The sequence below is a fragment of the Argopecten irradians genome, chromosome 10, assembly GCF_041381155.1.
Source record: "Argopecten irradians isolate NY chromosome 10, Ai_NY, whole genome shotgun sequence".
Taxonomy (NCBI): Eukaryota; Metazoa; Mollusca; class Bivalvia; order Pectinida; family Pectinidae; genus Argopecten; species Argopecten irradians.
Window position 1 is genome coordinate 35250393 of NC_091143.1, and position 23342 is coordinate 35273734.

The 23342-nt window shown below is 35.4% G+C and overlaps 1 protein-coding gene across 3 annotated transcripts in view; it reads left to right on the forward strand.

Annotated features, from left to right (window-relative positions):
• The first annotated feature begins 1930 nt into the window (after positions 1 to 1930).
• The window catches only part of LOC138333751 (uncharacterized), a 90189-nt gene continuing 68777 nt past the window's right edge, over positions 1931 to 23342 (forward strand). Inside the window, exons 1-2 of one of the 3 annotated variants that reach the window (XM_069282316.1) lie at positions 1931 to 2028; positions 12328 to 12411. In XM_069282316.1, the coding sequence (XP_069138417.1) occupies positions 2022 to 2028; positions 12328 to 12411 (91 nt within the window). In that variant the 5' untranslated portion in view covers positions 1931 to 2021. Of the gene's footprint in view, positions 2029 to 12083; positions 12412 to 23342 lie in introns of those variants that run through there. The other 2 variants (XM_069282315.1, XM_069282317.1) reach the window with 2 other exon arrangements.

The following is a 23342-nucleotide window of genomic DNA, read 5'->3' on the forward strand; positions in this document are numbered from 1 at the left end:
TTATGCAATAGTAGCATCCTTTATATTATATTTTGGGATTCAAAATTGTACAAATGATGGGGCTGACCCCCCGGGGGCCTGAGGGGCAGGGTCAAAAGGGGTCAATTTGGCTATTTATATATAAACGACTTCTTCTCTGAAACTAAGAATAGGATAGCACTCATAATGCAATGGTAGCATCCCTATAGGATGGGGATACAAAATTGTAAAAATGATAGGGCTGAACCCCCTGGGGCCTTAGAAACCTCTCAGAAACTATGTATTTGATAGCATATTCTTATGGTATCTATAGCATCATTATATGGTTAGGATTCAAAATTAAACAAATTTTAGGGTCAATTTGTTTCTGTGATTTTTGAATCACTAATTACTGAATTAAAAGGGGAAAAAACCAGGTGAACGATACAGGCCCTCTAGGCCTCTTGTTTTCATGAGGCAGCTAGAAGATAAATGAAACTCCTGCTTGTATTACCTGGTACATCTGTACATCAAATTAGCAAAGTGGGGTTTTGGACAGATAATGCAGAGAAAATATCAGGCGTTTGGCTATATAGACATTTTTCCCTCTGTATATATGTATTTACTGTATCGACACAGTATTACATACACAAAATGTATATAGAGAGAAAATATCTATAGAGCCAGACGCCTGTGGTACAACGGCTCTCCTGATCGATATAGGTGCAGTAATCGTCCTTATGACACATTCACATCAGCACAGACCAGTTCGTTTCTCGTAATTCTCAAAGCCATACCAAGTGCTGTGGGTATCAAATTACATCTCGCTAACAAAAGGTAGAGTCGGGTAGGCGATAAAAACCATTTTATAAGAAATACCGCCATCCGGTCACACAAATCTTTTGCTAAAATAGAAACTAGAATTAAAGGGTAAACCCAAATGAACTGAAAACGGAACAAAGGAAGCATACGTGTATGTAGCCCGAGATACTCTGGCCCTGACACCAGACTTAGACATTATGACAGATAGATGTCTGGTACATCTGTCTGTCATAATGTCCAAGTCTGGTGTCAGGGCCAGAGTATCTCGGGCTAACGTGTACATTGTATGTAAACTCTTTTGGAAATCACTACATTGTAGGATGTTGATAACGGGAAGTCATTGGTTATAGCAAAGTGTTTATTTAAAGATAACAAGCAGCTGCCAAGTCTCGCCTTCACTGTTATCGTTATAAATAACATGCACTTTTACAGTCACTCCCAGTGTGCATTGCTGTCCCCACAAATTGAACGTGGGGACCGCAATGAATCCTGGGAGAGAATGATACTTTTAGGTAATCGGAACACCTCACCTTCTTAGTTCGACGACAAGGTGAACGGATCGACTTTCAGGATGAGGAGACTCCAGGATAAGGGGTAATAAAGGTCAATGTTCCCGGACGCCCACTAGCTTTCCGAAACGCCTTTAATTGTTAAAAATAGAATGTAAAACAAGATTGATAATTTTGTAGAATTGTAAAAGTTATAAGCGCATCGTTAATACTACTCATGCCAACACTCTGAACAATTTAATTAAAATAAATTAGGTGCGAAATTTCATAACGGGGGTTCTTTTTTCATTACAGTTTGATTGACACAATCAGCTGTTTTCCGCTGAACTGCCTCCAATTTTACTATGAGATAGCCCACTTCCAGGGGTGTAGATATCGTAAGTGATCGGAACCCCTAGAGTATCGAGGATGATCATACCTGCGTCATTCATCATACATTTGTTTCACAACAAAAAAATATTTTTACGGGTGATTATAGAATAATTTCCGAAGCCTCTTATTGGATAACTTACCGGGCTCGGAACTATCCATTCTCTCTAATAATGAACCAGTTGGGGAATATATACCCTACCTAGAACACTACCACTACCTTGCGTACCCTTTTTGAGAAATGGGACATCCCACTTCAGGTATTGCAAATGTGTTCAGTCACCTGTGACAAATAATGGAATAACAACGTTGAGATGCAGCCACAACCATTACACATTTTGAGATACAACAGTGGGTGTGAAAATGTCAGGTAAGTAATGGTTACTTAGTTACCTCCATCTCAGAGTCGGAATGCACCAGTATACCAATTCAACCTACAAATGTAAGCACGTGCAGGTTGTGAATCCTGAGCCGCGAAGTGATGTTCAGCAGCGATTTTTTCTCTCTTTTTATTCAAGTGAATAAGGCAAAGGACATACTCGATACTCCAGGGGTTCCTATCACTTACGATCTCTACACCCCCGGAATATCGCGAAATATAAATGGAAATCTTTGCTGGCCTGCGATTGGTTCAGCTGTTTTCCGCTGAACTGCCTACTATGAGATAGTCCAGGGGTGTAGAGATCGTAAGTGATCGGAACCCCTGAAGTATTGAGGATAACAGAGGGGAAGATCCGTCTGTATACATACCACGCATGTGATTATCCTCTCATAGTAAAGAACATTTTATTACACTGTGGAGTTGAAATTCATTAGAGATAAATACTCTCTTTTTATTTCGCGAGAATTGATGTTATTAGTATATAATATATCCATAAGAAATAGGCTTATACTGTATGATTTTTTTTCAGTGTAGAAAATTATTTATTTATTTACCAAATAAAAACAACCAGGACATACAATACAGTGCCCTCTCACAGGAGGAGGTCCATTCAACACACGTCATTCATATTAGGAAGTTATTCATATTAGGAAGTTACGGGTTTTATCTTAATTTTGAATTTTTCAATATAGAACGAATCTTAGTATCTCGGTATCCTAGTAAAGTTAACTTTTAATGTTCTTTTCCCTTTTTTCCCTTTTTTACCGTTTTATCTAGATGGGTATTATTTATTTTAACTGGAAAAAAACATTTTATCATTCAAATAGAGATTGAACAGTGGTTTAATTGCGTTAAAAGTGGTATGAACGCAATGAGATACAGACATATATTCGATGTAGCGCGTTATTTACATATATTTACATTTTGCCACAGAGACTATCATTACTCTAATGAATCTTGATCCGCATTATGAGCCAATAAATGCAGCCTAGACTTGGTGTATTAGTATCTACATAAATGGATGTGAGTATTGTTTACTGACACCATGTTAGTCCGCACAGGAAAATTGACATTGTAATTGAATGAACCATTTTGGTTATGACAGTTATAAAAAATGTCTGGATAATTAAAAGTAAACTGAAAAGCTATCGAAAAACATTGAAATTTTGTTAGCTTTTTAATTTTTTATAGGAACTATTTTTTATCACATTGAACTTGGCTGTTCAGGTTAAATTGCTGAAGCGGGAAATTCAAATGTTCACTCGCATCTAAATTATGTTTTACTTTGAACTAGAAAGTAAAATGTAAATATAACAATTACAGGATTGTATCCCTTAATTGTTAAATACGTCAAATTTAAAACGGTGATGGTTGCTAAGTTGGGTAACTACGGTAATCAGGATGACCGACGATATAATTCCGATTGTTGAATGTTATTACTGCAGTTTGATTTGAAATATAACCATGACACCTTTTAATTATTTTTAAAACTTTGTGTTTTTTCAATTTGATAAAACATCAATAATGTCCATTTCGAATAAAAATTGAGATAGCCGAGGCGGAAAACTACCGGTATGTATCGTTGTCAGGGTAGTGATGCGGTCCGAAGTGGAGCGAATCGCCATATTTGATTTTCAACCGAGGCATGAAACTGTGATATAGCCTATTGATGGTATGATCGTTGAGCTGCTGAATGTTTGTCATGTATGTATCGGTCTACGAACGCGATATAGACTAAATTCTTCATAGTCATGACGTTTATTTTATTGTACAGAGGATAGACAAGTGTTTGCATGGTGTGTGTAGGCCTATTTCGAATGCAAAACGGGGGTAAAGCTGATGATACTGTTTCGGATAGGCTACTACCTGTAATGATTTTTTCTTCTTCTGGAAACCTGAACATGACCTGTTAACCTTTTTTTTCGCTTAGACGCTCCCAGAGATGTTCTGTATATTTAAGTGAAATGAGTGACCGTACACACATACAGGCCTACTGACGTAAATAACACAACCTAAGTGACTTGATGGATTCAGCTTCATCGCTCCTTAACTAAGTACTGGGTATTTCGATTCTAGGTTCTTGGAGCAAGCGTCGCAAAATATATTACCTACTCTCTAAGCAATATAACAAGATGAAATATCCATGTTCCATGATGTGACCGTTCACTCTCAATAGACTGCAAAGTAACCGACTACCTCAAATCACAATCGGGTCACAGCTCACATTTTGTTCTTGTTGCCTTCATGAATTGTCATAAAATTACATGCATATGCCATTGTCTTATACGCCCACTTAATGAACTAGCCATTAATGGGGTTCAATTCTCCCAATACTCAATAAAAGAAAAACAATGTTTAAATACATTTAATTTCCTTTAATATGAAAGTCACAATAGATAAGAAATGTACATTATAAAACATTTGGCCATAATAGGCCTATTCCATTAGTAAAGTCTGTACAATCATAACCAAGACACAAATCTTTGGCAATGTATCGTTAACAGTCACTAATGATACATTATGCTCATCACTCTTCAGTGTCTCATCAGGGAAATAAATTCCTGATTAGCAAGTACCATGGATCATGTTAGATAAAACAATCAGAATGTTCCCTCAAGATTTAGCTGATTACAGAGTTTTAAGTATCAAAATACGGTAATCCATTAATTACATCATAGTCAAGTGAAGAAAAAACATCCACAAAATAACGCACCAAATTCAATTTATATCAGGGGAAAAAATTCCAACCAAGTTAATCCACAAGGCCTACAGTCACTCAATCATATCATAAAATGTAATATATAAAAAGACGTCTAGTGTAAGATAGATCTACTAACTGAGCATTTTCCGCCTGATCACTAGTAACTGAAGAGGCAAGAGCTGATGCTACCACATCAGAGTCGTGAAGACGAGTTGCTCTACTATAATAATCAACCATATTATCACTAGCCCATCTCATATGTCCTTTCAATTGTGTTTTATCAACCACCCTTAATGTTAACAGCACATCCAGCACACAGAGTTGGAGGTATAACTTCAATCTCTCATAAAAAGCAAAGTATGACAAAGCCTCTGTCAGAACAGCACCATTCTCGGACACCGGACGAAACAAATATCCTACTGTCAAGTCAACACCCCATTCTTTACACTTATTAATGTACAATTCAACTCCCTCAACTGGACACACCCTTCCCTCAGAACAGCGTTTGACAACAAAACCATTATTTTTCCCATCACCACCTCGCAGAGATTTCCCAAAGGTATGGCAAATTGCGTACCCTGTTCCATCTGGTAATCTCTTGAGGTCCTGTACCAGCAAATTTGACATATCTGATGCTCTATCACCAGCAAAAAACTGTAGTTTTATGAGAGCCTGGTCTCATACCAGAGTAAATTTTTCCCGAAGTGAATGAAAAGTATCTCTATTCCGAAGTTTCGTATAAATGTATGTTGCAATTAACCTAATTTCCCTAATGAATAAAGGTTTTGATTGTTTGGGAAGTATCCTTACTTTGGCCTGTTCTACCCTCACACTTTTCATATACTCTCTCACACAACTAGATAATACTGGGTTGCCTGTGTTGCTGTATTCATCCAAATATTTACCTCTCCCTGCCAATTCAACATTATTTTTCAAAGTACACACCAAAACTGATAGTGTGGTAGCAGCAATACCCTTGGGGCATCCACAACAAAATATACCATGCTTGCCAACATTTGGACAAAGCTGACAATGTATCTGAGTTTTACCCTTAGAATCATACCATACCAAGAAACGACAAACATCAGTCGGTCCCATATCATGAATTCCAGGACTCCCAGGCAAAGATATCAGAAACATCTTCAAACTGTTTTCCAAACTGATCCTCTTCTTGTAAGAGGGTGTCTCCCTAAAGGTCCCTTTCAACTGACGCTGGTCAATGACTTTCAGATCAAGGTCAATTACCTACAACAAAAGAAAGGGTTGAACAATCAATGGCCACTTCAACCCTGAGTCATCCGGGGTAAAATCTTGCTTTGAAGGGTTCCTCATAATACCTGTCTCCCCAGGCAATCCCAATACAGTGGATTCTCTCGAGAATCTAGACAGGAAAGGTTTCCATACTGGTATAGGGTGAAACTCTGGGACAACAATAGTACATCTGAATAAGTTCTGTTCCTATAGGTACTTAAGAACAGGACAAATGAGAGCAAATTGAGGAAAGACATATACATTCTCCAGTAGACAAAGGGTCTGTGAAAATACACTGATTCCCGCGCTGTCTGGGGTTGGTCCCTGTGTAAAATGGGGGAGTGATTTCCCAAACTGATCCTTTACAACATTAGAGTCAGAAGACATTAAATCCATTGAATGGGGCCAAAATCGTTCCTCTACAACCTGCCAAGCCTTACTGCCTAGCATAGTTTCAGACAAATCAACCACACGAGAAGGGGCATCTACTGGATTGTCACGAGAAGGAATGTACTGCAGCTGGAGGTCAATATTATACAGGAAAATGAACTCAAATATTGACTTCCTGATCAGATATAATGCTTGATCTCTATCTCCCTAGTTCTGCCAGGAATGTAGCACTGCCTTATCATCAGTCAAGATGTCTACTCTATGGTTGTACATTCGCTCCCCAAGTGATACAACCGCCTTTAAGAGAGCATCAGCCTCTTTCAAATGAATAGGGCGTGAATCATTCTCTAACCAGAAATCTCCAAATGTAGTACCTTGCAGTACAGAGTCCCCTGATAGGAGAGCCACACCATATCTGTATAGTGAGGCATCTGTGGCCAGTAATATCTGGGCATGATGTTCAGGACGCCAGGTAACACAGCCTTCCCAAGTATCAAGAAAACGCCAGTGGAGCAATTTTCTTTGAGGCTGTTTGTCACCTCCACAGACCTACTATTCTTACTTGCAGTGGAGATGCAGCGATTTACCTCTCGTGTATATAATCTTGCTGATGGAACAGCCAGATTCATAGACACACATTTCCCCGCAAATCTTTGAAGTGTCCTAAGATCAACCCTCTTGCTAGAGTAAATTGACTCCCTGAGCATGCAGAGAGATTGTTTCTTCTCTTGGGGAAAGATAAAGGCCAACCTCTCAGAATCCGCAAAGAAACCTAAAAACCTTACACATGTTTTAGGATCAAGCTGACATTTATGGAGAGACAAAGTATAGTCAAGTCTAGTGAGAATCTCCAATGCTACACTGTGCGTAACTATCTAGAGGATCATCATCGTCCACTTTTCCTGCACTACTACTCACAGACTGTGTATCAGTCCTCTATATCTTTAAAGAGTTATGAACGATATTACAGACCACAAAACAATCATCAATATACTGAAGATTTTGAATTCCTAGTCCCCTCACATAAGAGGTTACCTGCATACCTATAGTCTGATAGATATATGGTGATGCCTTCCACCCAAATGGAAGGGTAGTATACGAGACACCCAGCCCTGGAATACAAAACCAAAGTAGGTCTGTGATTCTCTTGTTAACCTAACATGGTCATAACCTGATTTCTCATCGCAACATACCATCATTGCTCCTTTCTGGACCAGGCGAGGGACATCCCTCAATGTGTCCAATTTAAATGACAAATCTTTTATCCATAAATTGAGGTAGCGCTCATCATGACAAAGCCGGGGCTTCGATGGCTCTACGGTCAATGGCATAATCAGTATTGGAAGTTCACATTCTCCTAACTTTCCCCATAAGCGCACAGATCCATTTTTAAGGCGCTCAGTAATCTCCTGAGCAATAAATGGCTCGAAACCGATACAAGAGGGTGTATTTTTCATAAAAACCTCAGGTGGGCTAGTAGTGTCATAAGCCTTTCCCTTAAACATACCCTTAAAAGGTTGGAAGAATTCTTGAATATCAACACCATTTTTCAACTAAGCCAATACATTCTTAGCCTCCAAACTATGATTGTCAACTATTTCTTACCACTGGTGTAAGCAATTATGTAACTGACCAGACACAAAGCATTCCGGAGCCCGTAAAGACAATTTATTTACATTACACCCAATGTTTCCCCCTAACACATGTTCCGCCGTAGGATGATCATGCGCTGTGAGATGAGGCCTGTCTGACTCCAGAGTCAACCAAACTGGATGCCTTCTTAATGATTTTGTTTCCTCTTCCGGGACAAAAACAGGATGAGCCTGAAAATGGTGAAAAAACATTCTCACATCAGTTTTAATCTTCAGAACTCTAGTGAAATGGGTTTAACATTCAATATTACGCCTTATCAAAAGCATCCAGATGGCCTTCACTGGAGAAAGACAGCCACACCCCGCAGCCCATGTGAACCAAGGTCCACAAGATCATTAACTAAAACACCTAATATGTCTAAATAACGAAGTAACAATAAACTTAAACTATAAATTAAAAAACTCAACTAATTCAGCACAATGCCAAATCCATGAAATTCACATTATATAATATATTTATAGATATCACTATAATGTAGTTAATAGCCATTTAAGACCTAACAACTCCATTCATTTTTAAATAGCTTTTAGCTTTTCACAATATTTGATATGATGGCCCATAGCGTCACAAAATAAGCATGGTCCCACTTGTCTTATACCAGAAGCTGACGCTGACACCCTTCCCCTATATTGACGTGATCTGTAACCCCAACCTGAGGAACTCTGGGGTTTTTGGCCAAAATGGTACCCACCCTGACTATAGTAGGGTTGATGTGTCATAGGCTGGCATTGAGGAGCCATCATCATACCATTTGGATATAGTGTAGGAAAAGTATTAGGGTACAATTAGCCAATGGGGATTGGGTACTAATTGGAACTTGTGTTGTTGTCACAACTGGTTTTTCTTTTAGTAACTTTTCAACTTTTTTACATTTTGACAAGGCTCTGGATATTAAATCTGAAGCCCCGCCCCCAAGAACAGTTAAAGCCAGAGAGGGGATTTGTACTTTCCCCTGATTTCTTTGGGCCTGCCTTAAGATTTCGCATATAAGTCTTCTGATGAAACCTTCTTTGCAGCATGTGCCAGCTCGTCTCGGGCCAGCAGATTTAGCATCTCACTTGGGTCATTCTGTGTGCAGAGGAATTTGACACGATCCCTTAGAACATTTACCTCCTCCGAAGACACATTCTTCTTTTTTTTCGATGGTGGCTCTAGATTCTCCTCATGGGTCTCCTCTCGATCACCTCCACCACTAGCACATGGCTTGTCAGTACATCTAGGGGGTATTCGAACCGGCTGGTAATAAAAGAAATTACAGATTGCATTTAATATTTACCCAAAACTAATGAAGAACAATCCGCAAATGTGCCTATGCTATCAATAAAATGAAATAAATATATAGATAAATATTAATTACTGTCATCATTGTTATATGTGTATGGAGATGGTAAATATACAAATGAACAAAGAAAAAACTAATAACTACAGGAAAAAAATTCTGTGGCACTATATCAGTACTGATTGCGCATGCAACAAAGGCGAAATAAATTATTTTATGTAATTTTTAGGCATATATATACACGATTAAACACTAATTATTGTTCAAATGATGAATATCATTTATGCACTGTCGGCGATGGAGCATGTAACCAATGAAAATACGTTTTTGTTTTTTGTTTTCCATGTTATATTGCCATATTGCACATTCATAGACTAAGCCAAGGCACTGGTCGCACAATCTCCTATTGTGGAACTTGACCTCGTTCAAAACGATAAACTATGTTAATACCGTTATTGTAATGGACACATACAGTTGTCCGACCTATGCGTACCTGTATATGACAGAATGAGCAATACAACCATCCCTCTACGGGGTAATGAGCAATTGTCGATACCCTCTAGGGAGTATTGACGCAATACGTAGCAGGCTTACGCCTAAGCATGTTGATAGCCGCCGCAAAACAAATATATGTACGTATCCAAAAACAAAGTCACAGGATATCATAAAACAAAAATTACCTGCTGCAATTCCTGTCCATCCGGGCCGCCAACATCGTTTGCATGCAATATTGATAAATGAAGCAGGATCATTAAATTGTCACCATTGACTTCACGATCCGCCATCTCCAAGATCTCCTTCTCATTTTCTCCAGTTAATTCACGAAAATGTTTGATAAGTTCAGCAGCCGGTAAATTCTTCGTTGCCAACGAGGATCTCAATCTAGCATAAGTGAAACCAGATATGTCACCATGGAAATCTCGAAGCTTTTTTATAAGTGGAAGCAACTCTTTCCCCACGAGGCTGTGTCGTCTTTTAAGGATTGTCACAGCCCGGAAACCATATATAATATATATCATTATACCACAAGAAAAACATCCCATAAACTTTCTCAAAATTTTATCATAGAAATTAGTTTCCAATATAAAAACCAAGTATTCTCCCTCAAAAACTCCAACATGGCCGCCAGCCATGAACGCTGCCACTCCAGGTACAGCTAACCAAAAACGAGACCACCTCGTTATAAACAAAAATCCATATGTGAAAAAATAACCAAGCCACCAAGGCTAGCATAATCACCGCAATTATGCAAACAAACTCAAACGAGAAAGTAATTATACCTACAATCCGGAAGTCGGCAGGAACGCGCTGTCACCCCCCCCCCCCCCCCCCCCCCCCCCCCCCGGTTGTAGCTCCGACCAGCGATTATTACCGTTACAAACACATTTTTTGTTTTGATGTCAAATAAATATATCAAATTGGATTTAATAGAAACTCTTTATTGTTATTTTGAAATCCGTCAATTTTTGACGCAAAATCTTATCGAAGCGTGAACTAGAAGTAGCCCGTACCTGCACTGCGTTTGTATTCATACGTCATTGCGATTACGCTAATTTGAACTCAACTCCCCTCCCATTAGCTATGTCGAGGCATATGTAAAAATAACTTTTTCAACGTCCAAAGTAACGCCGAGAATATTATAGAACGCAATTGCCTACTTAAAAAAATAAAGTCAAGTGTTTTTTTTTTTAAATTGTACCGTTATTGCTGTTCATTTTTTTATGTTTGCCCTAAATGTCCATGGTTGTCGATGGGCGGTTAAACTAAAACAAGCAAACAAAACAAACAAACAAATAAATGAATAAACGATAGCTAAAAGGCAGCACGAAAAAAAGCTGAATCAGAGTAACCACAATAAAAAAACCACATGGGAGTTGTAAACCAGGAGCGTCCATTAGTTTTTCATCAATGGAACAATTTAATGTCATTGTACTTAAGGTTAAGTAGCAATACTAACAGAATATTGTCACGATCGGCTCATAACATCGATATCCAATCGTATCGCCGTAGGATCGTCCGTATAATTAACTTTTCAAGAGAAAAAACGAGCACAGCATTAACCAAATAACTTTTATTTGATTCTGAAAAGAGTTTGGAATCTATGTCCATTTATTTTTCAAACATTTGCAATAGTTGACATCTAGTGTATTCTGAAAAGACATATATTTGTTTTTATCTTTCCTCATTTAATCTTGAATTCTGAGTTATTTTTTCGCACATTTTCAAAAGATGACATTTAAAGGATTCTGAAAAGCTTTCCCCTTTTACTTTTTATTTACACATTGTCAATAGTTGACATTTATTGGAATCTTAAAAGACCTACGCATATAATTATTTTATCTCTGCCCTTTTTATACTTGCATTCAAATTTATTTTTCTCACTTTTTCAAGAGTTGTCGAGAGATAAAGAAAAAATGCCAGTCACACTTAAATACGGATACACACAACTTTTGATCTAAGTGTAAATTGATTCCAGGCATTCGTCTTGACCTTTTATACTACTTGAATACATAGGTCTAGTCAAAGCCCCTTCGGTATTTGTTAATAGGCCTCCGGTTTCTAAGAAATGAAGCGGATTATACGCTAACGTTTTTTTACAGGGCAATTTTTGGAAGTTACAATTTCCTGCGTCTATTTCCTAAGAGTACATTCTAAGACTGTTTTCACATAAGTCTACACATCTTTAGCAAAGAGCGCTCGTTTCAGGAAACTTATAAATATTCATGAGCGGCAATACATCTTTCTTCTTGTTGGTGAAGAAATTCTATTCGAGGAAGCTTTCGCGCCGGGAGGCCGAGTTCCGGAAGTCGCCGTAGTGCTATTTGGTTTGAATGGAGTAAAATACTACCTACATATATAACAGGAGTCGCTCAGTAATATCACATTAGCATACGACTTGGCATTAGATGTGGTCTGCCAGTGACGAGTTCTCTAATCTACTTTCTGATACCTTCTGAAATCACAGGTAGATTTCACGTTAGGCCTATTTGAGACATCATGCTTAAAATTACAGCAGTCGCCTGGTTATTGTTGGCTACTCCAGCTCTGCTGATGCTGATAGTGGAATCGACTGATGCGTACACACTTCCAGATAAAGGTATGGTGTTTATATTACATATGTTTTATAAATATAATTAATTGCTCTTCCGCAAATAAAATAATTAAATGTCTCCAACGCTGACAAATGATTTTTTTTTCTATCAAAAACAGGACCAGACGATTTAGCATTTTTCTTCAGTTACAAAAGTCACTTACTTTACATCATTTCCACCATTGAAAGTCTGAGCTTCTTATTTTATTTCAAGATAAAAATATTAAAAATAATTAATTGTATCCCGAAAAAATTCCGTGGCACTATGTCCTATATGGAATGTAGTACTGATTGCGCATGCACCGACAGCAAAATCAATTATTTCATATTATTTTTTTTAGTTAATCAAAAATATATACACGATTAAACACCAATTATTATTCAAATGATGGGTATCATTTATGCTCTGTCGGCGATGGAGCATCTTTAAACTTTAATATCAAAGCCTTGAAAAAACTTATCATGCATATATAGTTGCTTATGATAATGACGTGATTTTTGATATATGATAAATGCTCTATATTTACGGACAACAGATACTTGGGCATAAGTGAAAATAATCTTTTATTTAGCACGATTTCGTGATAAGATGGCACGATTTGAAATTACGAGAACTTAATTGTACTTGATGTAAGCAGTTGAGTGGCTGACAATCATTTTAACGTAAACATTTTTATAACTGAGTTTAACACGAAAGAAAACATCCCATGTCGTTTTGATTTGAAATGGGTTGTATTAGTGTCCTATCAACTACCACATTCACTAATTATTATTTGTTTGTGTATATGACTAACACTTTACCTTTATTTGTCTTTTTGTTGTTACGAAAATGTGTGAACTTCCTTGGTCCGAACAATACTTTGAGCATGTCACGCATCTTTTTGGTTCCGAACAGTACTTTGAACATATCACGTACGCATCTTCTTTGTTCTGAACAGAACTTTGAACATATCACGTACGCATCTTTGATCTAAACAGTACTTTGAACACATCAGTACGCATCTTTGTTCTGAACAGTACTTGGAACATTTTATGTACGTATCTTCTTCGTTCTGAGCAGTAATTTTAACATATCAAGCACGCTTCTTCTTTGTGCTGAGCAGTACTATGAGTTTATCACATACGCATCTTGTAAGACGAGAAATCCTTTTTTTTTTTTTTTTTTTTTTTTTTTTTGTAATGTTATAACACTCTGGAAAGCGTTTTGAATCATAGGCATTCTTTGCGACTATTGCGCTGATGTATTGTACACAAGATATTATCACGAAAATCATATGACCTAATCAAAATACAATGAACGCAATGAAATTGTTAAAGATGCTCCACCGCCGACAGAGCATAAACGATGTTAATCATTTGAACAATAATTGGTATTTAATCGTATATATATATGCCTAATTAATACAAAAAATAATATAAAATAATTTATTTCGCCTCTAGTGCATGTGCAATCAGTACTTCATTCCATATAGGATATAGTGTCACGGATTTTTTTCGGGATGCAATTATTATTATTCATATTTTAACTTGAAGGAAAATTAGATGCTCAAACTTTTCAATGTTGATAATGGTGTAAAGTAAGTAACTTTTGTAACAGAAGAAAAATACTAAATCGTCTGCTCCTGTTTTTTACAGTGAAAAAATACCATTTGTCAGCGGTGGAGCATCTTTAAGGAGGTGATGATTAGTGTAGTATTATTAACTTTTGCGACTCTACACAATTATCAATCTGTTTTACATTTCCATTTTAAAAATCAAAAGCCTTTTTCGGAAAGGAAGCGGGCTTTTAGATATATCAACTAAAAATATTAGGTTCTGAAAATAAAAATATTTGTAGTGACAACATTTTGTCTTAGCTCAGAGAATATCAATATCGTTTCGCTTTCAGAGAATTATTCTTATTATTGTATGTTTCATTGTTAATCATAATAAATAGCGCCTATACGATAGCAAAATACGTTCTGGTAACCATCCTTTGGTAGAAGACGACTTATCGACAATGCAGCAAAAACGGGAATGAAACCCATGTTTTGCACGTTGTCATTACAATGTCAAGCATTTTACCAGTGACACGCGCCACATCCATGTCCCCCAAAAAAGACGTTGCTATGACAAGGTGATAGTCGGTTCGATGTACTGACATGATCACTTTGGACCAACAACACATAGTGCATATGATACATTGTGTTAAGTAATTATGACTTATCAAAGAAACACAATTTAACAAAGAATGACAGTTTATTGACTCGTGCCCTATCCGGGCCTCGAACTCACGATCTACGGCACCCAATCGCCTAGCCAAACATACCTGCGCCTTTTACCACCGTGCCACATCTACGTCCACATAGGAACATAATGAAGTCTCCCCAAAACGCACACGTATTGCAAACACCCAACGGATACAAGCGACCGTTCTTAAATGCTCTTTGCTGTTAATAGGACGTCAATCTATTCAACAAACCAAACATTTGTAAAATGGATCGCTTTGCACGTAAAGATGTTCCATCGCCGACAAAGCATAATCGATGCTCCTCATTCGAACTATAATTGGTGTTTATTAGTGTAAATGTATGTCTAATCAACACAAAAATACTGTAAAATATCTTGTTTTGCGTTTAGTGGATGCACATTCATTCCATAAAGGGGTTTTAATTTCAAAATATTTTTATTAAATCATTAGATTTAATAGGGATTGGGCAGCAGGCTATGCCTATATAAGCCCTCTCCCATAAAGGGCATGATGTTATAGGGTTTTTTGTCGGGACGGAATTAATTTTTTTTATTTATTTTATCAAGAAAAACAAAAAGCTCAATTTTTCCAGTATTAGTAATAGTTTAAAGTAAGTAAGTTTTTTTTTTATTGAATGATAGCAATACGCTTATTTTTTATGATCATACCAGGTCTTGCCATCTGTTAGATATATCGCCAAATGTGGAAAATTTTTCCCATTTACCATGCAAACCCACTGCCCATTACATGACTTAGCGGTTTTTCATTTTTAGATTAAGCATTGCTTGTCATATTTACACGCATTCGAGGTGTACGTTAAGTGCTTCCTAACGTCTCGAATGGGTGCGCAAGAAGTAGGCCAGTTTGTTTGTCCATTCGGGTCATGTAATTCGACTGTAATGATCCGTAGGTTTCGAATTTTTTAATGTATTATTTTTACATTTCGAGATTGACAAAACATGTTTTCAGTTTAAGTAAATCCTTTATAACACTTCGACCTATCAGTATACACACAAATCTAATATTTATTTGCCTTTCGTCAAAGAAAACATCAAGGTCGTATAAATGAACTTAAATAAGCTTCTACGATCGGCTTGACCATTCCCATTTTCCTTTTTGTTTGTTGAAAAGTGAAAAAGAACATTGGGGATCGGTTTAAAATGTAGAATCAAAGACAAATCACTTCTTCTCTTCTCAGCCTGACGATATTACTGTATCCCGGCGGAATTAACGCGAGCAATTTCGCCCAATAAGCTAGGTCCGTTTCCACAGCGCGTATGTTTAGTGAATATATTAAATGATATTGTCAAAGCCGAACGATATATTTATATCGCGGACAGTAACTATCGACACGAAAATGGCTAGTCTTACGCGCAAATAAGCTCTCGCGAAAATATTTTTTACTTAATTGATTTCGCGGTTTCCTGTACGGCATATATTAACGAAGGGTTAAATTCCTATATATTTAAAAAAAAAAACAAAAAAAAAACACCTTTATATCATTGTTAGGTACGTCAAATAAGTTCTGAATAACATCGCTTGTGTTTAGTATTCGCGGATTCCGGTGAAAACGCGATTATGCCGAAAATAAACCATCCGCGAAACTTAACCACTATACAGTAGAGGCACAAAAACACATTGTACTGTAAACCAACTCTTTTCGCGAGTGATTTATTTTCGTGAATTTCGCGAGCAGGGATACATCTTTAAGTTTATCTGCGTGAACTACTAACTAAGGCAATTCGTGCAAAATAAAATTCAAATATATATCCCTGTTTGGTTTCAAATCCGCGAAAATTCAGTAGCCGCGAAAAAAAGCTGGTTTACAGTATACACTTATCACTGCCATAATTCGTTACGAGGAAGAAAATGAGACGCTGTAAAAGACGTTCATATTTTATCTTAAGGTTTATTGATCCAGCAATTCTCCTCTTACTTACTAATTGGACGAATTATATCTATTTCTTACCTATATAACCTTATATTATATTTCAGACACTATATTTAATTCAATTATTATTCTTTTCTGTTCGTAGGGATGGACAAACGTTACGATTTGAACGCCTTGCTGAGCCGGATCATGGCTCGATATGGACAGAACAATGACTATAATAGCCCTCTTTACATGCGTTTCGGGGCAGCTGGTCGGAAGTGATATGTTTCAAGACATCAAAATGTGTGAATTCAGAATCTATACCGCAACATGTTCCGATAAACAAGAAATACCAAGCTGTTAAATTTATTTTTCATCTTCATAAATGTACTTTAGTTTTGACAGGAGATGTGATTTTAAATGTCTTGTTTGGGATAACAATGACTTCTTTTTACTCCTACTCATTATTGACAAGTTTTTCAAAGGCAGATTTATCTGTTTTGATGTAAATTTTGCCAAATTGAAATGCCATCTTCTCTAAAATAAATTAAAATCTTTCTCGAAATGTCCGTGGGTTTTCTGTTCTAAATTTATATTTGTTTTACTGCCTTAACTCTTTAAAATTAATTTCAATACCGTATATTGCATGCCCACAAATCTAGGAGAACTTTTAACTTGTTATTCATCACCAAAAGTTACATTTTGAGAATTATAATACGGACAATTCATAAGTTTGTTTTAGTCTTACTAAGTCAAATAAGAGCTGAAAATGAATATTGAGAGTATTGCAAAAAAAAAAAAAAAAAAAAAGAAAATAAAAAAAAAATAAGGTTATTACATCTACTGTGTAGTTGAATGAATGAAGACACACAGTAAAACCAAGAAGCTACATTGTGGTCTACAATTACATTTCACATTTTGTACGATGACTTTAGTAGCCATAAAGTGACTTTTTCAGATATGTTTTCATTTAAACATACACTAAGCTTAAAAAAAAACAATTACCGTGCATAAATTATGTGGTTCTGCAAATAGATCACTGAATTAAAAATGACATCAAACTTTTGCCCAGTTATGTCACATATAATTTTCAGAACCTCGTAGAAATGTATCATTTATTTTCATTTGATATAATTCAAACAGCAAATATCGTGTGCAGAAACTGTCAGCTATCGATACCGAAATAACAGCGCCGACGGCATCAGTTGAAGACATTTTGCATTAAGTATAGGTTGATCTATCTTGAATGGTAATTTGTAAACCGCTCTCTAATATCAACCCATCAAAACACCGCAATATGAAAATGTCTTATTTCATCTTTGACATAAACGTATATTTCATGGTATGAATTGGAGCCGTGGGTTTATTTCAATATTACCATAGGTTTTCCAGATATAGAATTTAATTGTCAAAATACTAAGTAAACACATCATTGGGGATTATTTTCTCCTTGACGTATAAGCGGAAATGAGATAAAGATGAAATGTCAAAAGTTTATTAAATCGTAAACAATTTCATATCAAATAACAGGATTTAGAAAACGCGTATATGTAGTTTTTATTGGATACTTATACAAATGTATATTTATTTTCAACCGTGAATCATTTTGTATCATTATCTTTTAATGGTGCCTCGGTAGATTTATGCACTCACAAAGACATTCGAGCATGCAAATCGCCTGAAAATGTTTAGCAAACGCCCACGTGATAAACACGTGGTATACGTGGTCCTTTTACATTTTATCTTGTTGTGGTTTTTTTTTTCACCTTTTCTTCCCCATTTTCCATTCAATTATACAAAATAGCTACACTAAACCAAAATGGCTACAGACACGACAGTGTCTTATATTGATATTGAAAAAAGCTCCATCGCTGACAAATAGCCTCTTTTCTCTATCTAGCAGTAAGTATTTTTCTTTACTTACAAAAGTTATTCACTTTACACCATCACCACCATTGAAAAGTCTGAGGTTCTAAATTTACTCCAAGATAAATTATCAAAAATAATAAATTGCGTCCCGAAAAAAAATTCCGTGGCACTATGTCCTATATGAAATGAAGTGCTGATTGCGCATGAACCAAAAGCAAAATAAATTATGTTATGATTTTTTTCTGTTAATTAGACATATATACACAATTAAATACCAATTATTGTTCGAATGATAAGTATCCGTTTATGCTCTATCGACGATGGAACATCTTTAAGGTAAATGGGAACTTTGATATCGATTGAAAAAAATCAAAGACGGAAGGACCAACCAAAGGAGACCAAAGTCTCAGGAGTTGACCTCATTTAATATTACGTTAGATCTAATGACGATGTTATTAAATAGTGTATATTCTTGGAAAAGAATTTAATTTGAATGTTAATATGTGAAACTTAAATCAAGGCCACTAATGGTACTATGTCTATTTGAGTTTGAAACTCAAGTAGGGGCAGATGCCTAGTATTGATCATAAGTCGGTGGGTTTTTTTTTCAGGGTACTCCGACTTTCTTCCATCTCCTAAATCTGGCATGTCGTCGAAATGAAACATGCAATAAGTAATGAAATAATAACACAAAATAACCATTTATAGATGTTTCGGTGACCTATTAGCTTTGTATGCTGCTGATGCTATGCACTAAATTCGGCGGGAGCCTTTTCATCATGAAGTCATTTTTTAATAATAGAAACTTAACACCATCTCAAAGGGTTTTATAGAACAAATATTTCACTAATATTCTGTGGAATCAACTTGTTTTAGTAATTAATGAGTAATTCATCGCCCACAACAACAATTTGTGCAGACCATTGCATTTCCTTAAGGATTCCAAGTAATAATAAAAAAGAAAATAAATAAAAATAAATAAATAGAACAGAACCTAGATGGCAGGTCGATGTCAATAACCTAATCACAAAAGACATTTACATGAATATTTGATGTTTTCATTAATGTGGTATGTCCACCAACAGCTGACTGAAGAGTTGACATTTTCTATCGTGGTAATACCAAGCCTACTCACATACAAAATGTGCTATTCAACACACAGGTATAACTTCCTTCGGTTATTTAAAGACCTCTACTCACGGGATGCATGTCACCAACACATCTAAGTTACGAGGTCACAATTACGAAGACAAAGCCATCCAGACCAATTGCCCACTAATCTACAGTGCAAAGACGTGATCAGACACAAATATAATTCTCTGTATATAGTTAAGTGTTTCTAGGCATAAAATTTGATAATTATTCTTGCAAATACGAAGAGAAGGCTTCCAGACCAACTACTGCAAGTGTAAATTTATAGTAAGATACAAATATGTTTTTTTTTCTGTATATGTAATTAAATTGAACTACACAGACAATGCAGATGTCAATAGGTCATTACTGACAAACATGTAAATAGGTCATCACTGACAAACATGTAAATAGGTCATCACTGATAAATATGTAAATAGGTCATCACTGACAAACATGTAAACAGGTCATCACTGACAAACATATAAATAGGTCATTACTGACAAAAATGTAAATAGTTCATTATTCTAACAAAATGTAAATAGGTCATTTCTTACAAAATGTAAATAGGTCATCACTGACAAAAATGTAAATAGGTCATCACTGACAAACATGTAAATAGGTCATTACTTGACAAAAATGTAAATAGGTCATTACTGACAAACATGTAAATCAGTCAACATGACAAACATGAAATGGTACAAACATGTAAATAGGTCATTTCTAACAAACATGTAAATAGGTCATTTCTAACAAACATGTAAATAGGTCATCACTGACAAACATGTAAATAGGTCATCACTGACAAACATGTAAATAGGTCATTACTGACAAACATGTAAATAGGTCATTAGTGACAAACAAGTAAATAGGTCATTACTAACAAACATGTAAATAGGTCATCACTGACAAACATGTAAATAGGTCATTACTGACAAACATGTAAATAGGTCATTACTGACAAACATGTAAATAGGTCATCACTGACAAACATGTAAATAGGTCATTATGACAAACATGTACATAGGTCATTACTAAAAATGTAAATATCATCACTGACAAGCATGTAAAAAGGTCATTACTGACAAAAATGTAAATAGGCCATTACTGACAAACATGTAAATAGGTCATAACTGACAAACATGTAAATAGGTCATCACTGACAAACATGTAAATAGGTCATTACTGACAAACATGTAAATAGGTCATTACTGACAAACATGTAAATAGGTCATTACTGACAAACATGTAAATAGGTCATCACTGACAAACATGTAAATAGGTCATTACTGACAAACATGTAAATAGGTCATTACTGACAAACATGTAAATAGGTCATTACTGACAAACATGTAAATAGGTCATTACTGACAAACATGTAAATAGGTCATTACTGACAAACATGTAAATAGGTCATTACTAACAAACATGTAGATAGGTCATTACTTACAAAAATGTAAATAGGTCATCACTGACAAACATGTAAATAGGTCATTACTGACAAACATGTAAATAGGTCATCACTGACAAACATGTAAATAGGTCATTAGTGACAAACAAGTAAATAGGTCATTACTGACAAACATGTTAATAGGTCATTACTGACAAACATGTAAATAGGTCATTAACTGACAAACAATGTAAATAGGTCATTTTACAAAACAAAGGTCTTTACTTGTAAAAAATGTAAATAGGTCATCACTGACAACATGTAAATAGGTCATTACTGACAAACATGTAAATAGGTCATTACTGACAAACATGTAAATAGGTCATAACTGACAAACATGTAGATAGGTCATTACTTACAAAAATGTAAATAGTTCATTACTTACAAAAATGTAAATAGGTCATCACTGACAAGCATGTAAAAAGGTCATTACTGACAAAAATGTAAATAGGTCATTACTGACAAACATGTAAATAGGTCATAACTGACAAACATGTAGATAGGTCATTAACTTACAAACATGTAAATAGGTCATCACTTACAAACATGTAAATAGGTCATTACTGACAAACATGTAAATAGGTCATTACTGACAAACATGTAAATAGGCCATTACTGACAAACATGTAAATAGGTCATCACTGGCAAGCATGTAAAAAGGTCATTACTGACAAACATGTAAATAGGTCATTACTGACAAACATGTAAATAGGTCATCACTGACAAACATGTAAATAGATCATTAGTGACAAACAAGTAAATAGGTCATTTCTAACAAACATGTAGATAGGTCATTACTTATAAAAAATGTAAATAGGTCATCACTGGCAAGCATGTAAAAAGGTCATTAGTGACAAAAATGTAAATAGGTCATTACTGACAAACATGTAAACAGGTCATCACTGACAAACATGTAAATAGGTCATTACTGACAAACATGTAAATAGGTCATTACTGACAAACATGTAAATAGGTCATTACTGACAAACATGTAGATAGGTCATTACTTACAAAAATGTAAATAGTTCATTACTTACAAAAATGTAAATAGGTCATCACTGACAAGCATGTAAATAGGTCATCACTGACAAGCATGTAAAAAGGTCATTACTGACAAACATGTAAATAGGCCATAACTAACAAACATGTAAATAGGTCATTTCTAACAAACATGTAGATAGGTCATTACTTACAAAAATGTAAATAGTTCATTACTTACAAAAATGTAAATAGGTCATCACTGACAAACATGTAAATAGGTCATTACTGACAAACATGTAAATAGGTCATTACTGACAAACATGTAAATAGGTCATTTCACTGACAAACATGTAAATAGGTCATTACTGACAAACATGTAAATAGGTCATTACTGACAAACATGTAAATAGGTCATTACTGACAAACATGTTAATAGGTCATTACTGACAAACATGTTAATAGGTCATTACTTATAAAAAATGTAAATAGGTCATTTCTGACAAACATGTAAATAGGTCATCACTGACAAAAATGTAAATAGGTCATTACTGACAAACATGTAAATAGGTCATCACTGACAAACATGTAAATAGGTCATTACTGACAAACATGTAAATAGGTCATTACTGACAAACATGTAAATAGGTCATCACTGACAAACATGTAAATAGGTCATTACTGACAAACATGTAAATAGGTCATTACTGACAAACATGTAAATAGGTCATTACTGACAAACATGTAAATAGGTCATCACTGACAAACATGTAAATAGGTCATTACTGACAAACATGTAAATAGGTCATTTACTGACAAACATGTAAATAGGTCATTACTTACAAAAAATGTAAATAGGTCATTACTGACAAACATGTAAATAGGTCATCACTGACAAACATGTAAATAGGTCATTACTGACAAACATGTAAATAGGTCATTACTGACAAACATGTAAATAGGTCATTACTGACAAACATGTAGATAGGTCATTACTTACAAACATGTAAATAGGTCATCACTACAAACATGTAAATAGGTCATTACTGACAAACATGTAAATAGGTCATTACTGACAAACATGTAAATAGTTCATTCACTGACAAACATGTAAATAGGTCATTACTGACAAACATGTAAATAGGTCATTACTGACAAACATGTAAATAGGTCATCACTGACAAACATGTAAATAGGTCATTACTGACAAACATGTTAAATAGGTCATCACTGAACAAACAATGTAAATAGGTCATTACTGACAAACATGTAAATAGGTCATTACTTACAAACATGTAAATAGGTCATTACTTACAAACATGTAAATAGGTCATTACTGACAAAAATGTAAATAGGTCATTACTTGACAAACATGTAAATAGGTCATTACTGACAAACATGTAAAT